The 6962-nt window shown below is 46.3% G+C and overlaps 1 protein-coding gene across 1 annotated transcript in view; it reads right to left on the bottom strand.

Moving 5' to 3' along the window:
• Window positions 1-6420, bottom strand: part of LOC118414563 — a 40578-nt gene extending 34158 nt beyond the window's left edge. Inside the window, exon 1 of the mRNA XM_035818682.1 lies at window positions 5491-6420. Within this exon, the coding sequence (XP_035674575.1) occupies window positions 5491-6329 (839 nt within the window). The 5' untranslated portion in view covers window positions 6330-6420. The remainder of the gene's footprint in view (window positions 1-5490) is intronic.
• Between the last annotated feature and the right edge of the window lie 542 nt (window positions 6421-6962).

Raw genomic sequence — 6962 nt, 5'->3', positions numbered from 1 at the left:
TGTATCTCGCGTCTGACTGTGGATATTGTTGCGGACATGTTGTGGGAACGGGATCATCCAGATTCAGGATATTACTGGGATGCCCGGGATTCTCTAGGATGAACCATGTTATCTGCCAAATTGAGGGACTGATTTTTGGCGGTCACTCACTGCCCTCCAGGAATTATGGACCCACCCCGGTGCTACCACACACGTCCCTGCTAGTTAAATGAGGTAAGATATCCTCTTTTATGTTGCTGAAACAATAGCTTGATCAAAATGACACTCTATTACCTAATATTTTTTCATGGATCTAACGGTCTAGTCTGTAGGCTGGGGAGGGGGGGGGGGTGAGGAAATATATACACTTAAATTTAAATTGTGGTGCTCATTTTGTTGGCAGCACAGTCACTTGCTTGTTTTTCGTTGAAAATGATATGCTACAGATGTTTAAGAACTTACCGCTCAGCCTCCGGAGATCGTTTCTAATAGAACCCCGAGTTTTTATCTATCTGACCCTACCCGGGGGGTTTGCTTGTCGGAGGGGGACGGCACACAGCTAGTTAGATTTATTTGGCCAAAATGTGTAGTTTATCATCTTCAGAAGACCATCTTCATTTTTGAAACAAAATAATTTGCTCCCATGTTCGTTCGGTGAATAGTTTCATTTTAGTTGATCCCCTAAAGGCCATCTTTGGGAAAGAGCAGCTTCAGATATGTGAGTTACAGTATCTGCGAGGTCCTGGTCTTGGGGGAGAATCATGAATGTAAATTCTGAGGACGACGTCAGAGGTTGAGCCCGGCCTGGACTATTGGACTTCGTGAAAGTTTGTCCGTCGTCCGAACATTGGGGTAGTCTGAGTCTTTGCAAACTTCTTGTTGACTAATTGTTAAGGAGATGGAGCTTGGAATCAGTTTGAATCGCCAAATAATTATTTCCCAAGGATACGAGGAAACATTAGGAACGGTCCCTAATGCCCCCTGCTCCGGCCCCGCTGCACGATGATAATTTTTTTCTTACCACCGAGTAGATCATGTTGCCAAGGCTCATCAGAATTCTTAAAACATAGAAAGAATACAAGAAGGCAGACTTTTTACTTTGTCTTCTCTTAATAGAATAGAGAGTGATATGTACTACCACATCATGGGATACATTGACTTGGTGATTTCTGTTTTTTTTCTGCTCAAAGTGTATTTTTTCTGGCCGGGTAGGGACCAGAACGCCTCGATGGCTAGTGAACATCTGGGAAGCATTTTCCCTTGGCCTGGTGTGGCCCGGAGTGGCCAAGAAGTCTCTACCAGACTCACGCTGGCTACTACACACCAGGGGAGTTTTGCTACTAGCCTGAATACCAGACCCCAGCCCGATCTCAAAAAATATCTATCACGCGATAGATTTTGCTACTAGAGGGTTTGGCCGGTCGCGTAGCCACTCTGGAGGGAACATAAAGCATGCACTGACTCCCTTGGCCAATTTCCCGATTTTTTTTCCCGTTCTACGCTCCCTGTACCCCGCAGGAATTCGAAGGCCTGGCGGAAGCTAGTTGAAATGCCCGATCCGGCTTTTTCTGGGGAGACAAGATCAGTGGTTTTATTTCCAACCGTACAAACCGAAAGAAATTATCAGCCGCTGCAGATATCACAAAATCCTCAATTCATTGATGTCAAACTTACAAGTTTTTGTCTCTCTCGCTCTCTCATTTCTCTTATCATTACTTTCAAACACTCTGTCTCAAAACGAAGTTAGTGATGCACCAATATCGCCCTGCCAAAATTCTGTCCACGGCTGTGATTGAATGCACGCAGTGCTTTTGTTTAATTTTACTAACATAAGCACGACTTTTCCAGTACCAGCAATCCATTTTTTTCTTATAAATTTCGCAATACGGATAGATGTTGGCATGCGCAACAGTTGTATACCGTGCGTGGTCTGTGCTCTGGAGGGGTTGAGCTGTATAGTAAGGCAATGCTATTTCGGTAGTAAACGGTCCCAAGCATATCATATCGGTTGTACGCCGGTCTCCCTGGAGACCCAGTAGGATACCTCCCACCAGAAAACCTAGGAGCAGGCTGAGTTTTGTTTGACCCTCTAAGCTTTCTGGTATCCTTGTATGCAGTCTATTGTAGCTTGGCCAGGCTCTCTTCGGAAGTGAGTTCCGCCACAGGGTAGTATTTCGAAACCGGGAGACGTTTTACGCGGCGGGACTAGGAGTTATAATTTCTGATCGACTCAGAAAGACAATTGTACATGAAAGTGAAAGTAGAGAAAATTTTTTATTGTTTAGAATTAGAATCTATAGTCGTCCTGTACTTTAACCTATGATAAGGAGATACTCTCACATGTTTCAATTTGCGTTGTCTTTCCGAGGACTCCTAATCATTTTAGCTTGGCACGATTTGTACAGTATCATGAGTATGATTTTTAATCTTTTATCTTTAGCATGTTAATTGCAGTCTTACTTAGAATCAACGGTGACCATCTATCTGATCAGCCTTGTCACAAACGTTATTGCAGGTGTCGGTTGGATATTATTCAGTTACATACCATACTCTGCGTTTTATTTATTTGTCCAGCCTTCCTGACCACTTAGATTTCATAATGAAAGCAGCTTTTCTTTGGCCAAACGTTTTTTGCTCGCGGCAGTGTTAGAGTTCCCAGATGATGTCATCCATGTAATGTAATCAACATGGCCTTACACAACAAAATATACAACACGGAGGGGCGCTGACCCCGTTCTGAGCGGGTCGCTACGCCTATCTTTGGTAATCTCCAAGCAGATCCCACGGTTGCATAAGATAAGTATTAAAAGCTGCCAGAGGAATGAAGCTGGCCTAGTGTGTGTATGCCTCCGGTCTCTCTTCTTCAAATCCAGTAGACGTCCGAATATCAAATGCAGATATACTATAGAACATTTTGGACAGGCCTTCAACACTCCTAGCCTCTACCAGGCTTCGTGGTTTGATGGTCTAATTGTCGAAATTGGACAAATAGAGTCACCGTACGCTAGAGGAGTCAGCCGGCCGAGAAGGTCCATTTTTGTGGTTTGAAAACCCCACATAATCCTTGTGACAGTGTGTGCAAACAAATCCCATACCACTCCAGCTAACAGGTATGAACATACATAAGTTCTCAATATTGTTTGTGATAGATTCCAGCGCATGGACCAGCATGGTATGGTCACAATTTTTTCCTGAGGCAGACCAGGGCAGAGATGCATCGCGCATCTGCATGTTTCTTCTTTAGGCCGGGGAAAATTGATCCCTTGTAATGGTTAATAATATATGCACCACGAAGACGTCCTTCCGCTCCTGGGGCCAGGGGGTAAGGTTCCCATGGTTCCACTGTCAATCACGGTAAACAAAGTCGGATCTGGAAAGCGCTCAAAGAGACTCAGATAATGAACTCCGCCCTCTAAGGGGCGTACCCTCTAGGGTAGGCCTATCAGAAAACTCCGACTGTGGGGTGGCTGTCGCACGCACGTGCCACTTCAAATTGATGAGAGGGCTGCCGGCAACGTTAGGCAATGTAAACAAAAACGTTACACATGCTTCAGTTGAGAAGATAGCAGTTTTCGGATCCTAGAGGATCTCGGAATATATCAGAAAACTGCCATTAGTTCATTAAAATAAGCTTAAGCATCCGGCTGAGTTTGTAACGGAGAGCGCCAGGGTTGTGCCCTTTTCCTAGAAATTTACACGAAAGATTACGCGGCGCAAAAAAAAAAAAAAGTCGGCGGCGACTTCTGACAACGCTAGGGGTCCAGTTGACCCCCCACCCCTACGTTACGATCACGGCCAATTCGTAACGACCGCATGAGCATTTCCCCCAAATTTCTTCCGATTTTAATACAATTTTACACATCATCAGAGGGCCGTTATTTTGCGACCTTTACAAATAAAGCCTCACAAACATGACACAAGACGGAGATGGTTCATTCAGGAATAACATAAATAAGACAGCTCGCCTTTCAACCGAGTCCTTCGTTCAATTCAGCTCTAACTGAGAAGCGAGCATTCCATTTCTCGCCAGCGTCGGGTTTTGCGCATTGCGATACCCAACACCGAAGAAGTCGGAGGGTTCTGGGTGGAACGAAATCGCTCCCCTGGCAGTTCAAAACCCACCACAACCCAAAATAACCCGACTCCCGGCAGCGTTGAACCCAATTACCAGACAGTTTGCTTCCGTCAGGGTCGCCGCCGGTGGGTTCTGCCGGGTTCGCGAGCGGGTTCTACTGGGTTCGTTTCCATGACAACCGCCATACCGCGCGCCGCCGGTGGGTTCTGCCGGGTTCGCGAGCGGGTTTTACTGGGTTCGTTTCCATGACAACCGCCATACCGCGCGCCGCCGGTGGGTTCTGCCGGGTTCGCAAGCGGGTTCTATTGGGTTCGTTTCCATGACAACCGCCATACCGCGCGCCGCCGGTGGGTTCTGCCGGGTTCGCAAGCGGGTTCTATTGGGTTCGTTACCATGACGACCGCCATCCCCGGCGGGTTCTGCCGGGTTCCCGCCGGTGGGTTCTAGTGGGTTCCCAGGCGGGTTCCGGCGGGTTGAGGAACTCATTTTGACCCGATCTTAGTGGGTTAAAGTGGGGTAAAACGGCCAAAATGGACCCACTTCAACCCTGGAAGTGGGTCCAGTAGGGTTCTAGAGGGTTCATCGGTCTCAGGGCTCGGGTTATCTTGGGTTCACCTAGTGAGTGAACCCTAGGGTTATTTTGGGTTTTGGACCCTCCAGAACCCACACAATTTTACAGAGGAAGTGCCCTTTCCCGTTAATGTGCTTGAGGCACATTCTCGAATATATGATGAACATCCATTCAAAAATTAAGCCCCAACAAAGATGCCGTACCAAGTATTAGGACCAGGGTCTCCTAGTTTCCAACTATGATAATAATTGTGAGGCTGCGAGGCTGCTACCAGTTGAGCTACATCCTGTCCTATTTTTCAAAAGATCACATATACCTGCTTTGATTTTTCAACAATATTTGGCAAAAAAATTAAGATTTTTGTCTGAAGAAATAGAACATATATGTAGCAGAAGAAAAGGAGGTCAGCAGCATTAACTGCTGATGACATAAAAAAAGATTGCATAAAATTTTCCATACATCCAGTTCCTCTGTAGTCGCATAGTAAGAATTATAAGCTCATTAGTGATGATTGGTCTGTAGGAGGAAATCCCCAGGGATCAGGATGTAACAACTGGGGTGGCTCTATTATTTCAATCTGTTAATTGATCAGTGATCAGTGTAACACCTGCAGATAATCTAATACAAACACCTCTCCCTGTCCTCTCCCTTTCATTAATATTGTAACATATCTACATGTAGACATCTTTGTGGACGTCATCTCAATAAATTTGTCTAGATGCTGAAAGGATATATCTAACTCAAGGACAGCTATTGTTGTTGAGACCCATGCTGAATGTGTAGAGCAGTGATATTCTAGGCCAATAACATCACAATGTGTAATACTGTATATATTAAAAAGAGTGTGTCATACTTAAAACCTTACCTTTTACTGTGCTCTAGCTCACTCTCCTTCTTCTGCAATGCTTCCTTCAGACTGGTCACTGCTTCCACATTGCCATCCATTTGCTTTTTCATCTCCGAGAGGTCGCTTTGTAGTTTCCTTCTCTCTAGCGTCATTTTCTGCAGCTCCTCGCTGGCCTTTTCTAACAGGGAGTCCTTCCTTTTCAGATCCTCCTGCATTTGATGGAGAACCTGAGATTCGTTTGCGGTTAGTCTCGGCTCCTTGGCGGATAACAGACCGCGACTTGATTGTGGAAGCACAGAGCTTCTATTGTTTCCGAACAAAACGGGTTCGTGATGTTTTACGCGTTTGTCAGTATGTCCTCGCTCGTAATCCCTTAGAATGGAGCGATCCGGTAGCGGCATCCATTTTTGTTTCATCGAGGGGAAGTGGTCACTTTGTACCAGGTTATCGTAGTGGTCGTCCGAATCCCACGTTTCGTCCTCAAACCGTACCGAGGATCTCGCGGGCGGAAAGCTTGCGTACAAGTTTGTGAAGTCTCCATACCTGTCGAAACCCCTCGGAGAGCCTCTCTTCATCCGGTTCTGCCGTTCGGCTTCCTTAGCGAGAATGAGCTGCCGCTCCAGCTCTAGCGCCTCCTTGCTGTATTGTTCGTACACAGGGCTGAGAAAGGACATCCCAGAACCCGGTCTCCTCGGGCTGGCTGGTATAACAGACTGGTCCTTACCAGAAGGGAACATCTGCGCGCCGTACCCGACACACTGCTGCATGTGCTCCTGCAGCGCTCCCAGGGTCGGAAAGCGGCGAGCATGACCGCACCTGGAACAGCTGAACTGCAGGTCAATGCCAACCGTATCCATGGCAACTGCTACCTGTGTGGCTACCAATCACTTTCAGCTGCAATCACCATCATGCAGCAATTCCATCACCATCCCTGAAACAGAAACGTACATTTCTGAAATGCTTTGTCAATTATCAGTACTAGCAGATTTACCCACAACAATGTAACCATCAGAAATATTTCCTACTGACCTTTTGGCGTATCTCTCCTTGACAATGACGTTAAAACAACCCTGCCTCCAGCATGTTTCATCCTAACATCACTACAAAGCTATGCTGCCGACATAAACATCACCTTCCCCATATATCTCAGAAGAAAGAAATGTGAAGGTTGAATCTCCGTCTGCTTTGAACAGCGCAGAAAGAGATGAATAACATACATAGGAAATGCAGAGTCATTCCCATGGGGATGCGCAGTACACAACATCGCATGTTAGGCCCTGTAACAGCTGTCAGCTCCTATACAGGTCCATCCCTAACAGTGCTACAAACAATAGCATCCCCGCAAGCCCTGCCTTGTGCGATATGTCAATGATCTATGTCCTCACAATGGCAGACATGACAGGTGGGTGTTGTCATCCCCAATCTCTTTATTGTGCCCAGCAGTAGAGTAATGTCTCCTGAGTCTGATTATATCTGCGCAAGCTTTGTGC

This window comes from Branchiostoma floridae, chromosome 4 (assembly GCF_000003815.2).
Source record: "Branchiostoma floridae strain S238N-H82 chromosome 4, Bfl_VNyyK, whole genome shotgun sequence".
NCBI lineage: Eukaryota > Metazoa > Chordata > Leptocardii > Amphioxiformes > Branchiostomatidae > Branchiostoma > Branchiostoma floridae.
This window is presented reverse-complemented; position numbering and strand designations above follow the sequence as displayed.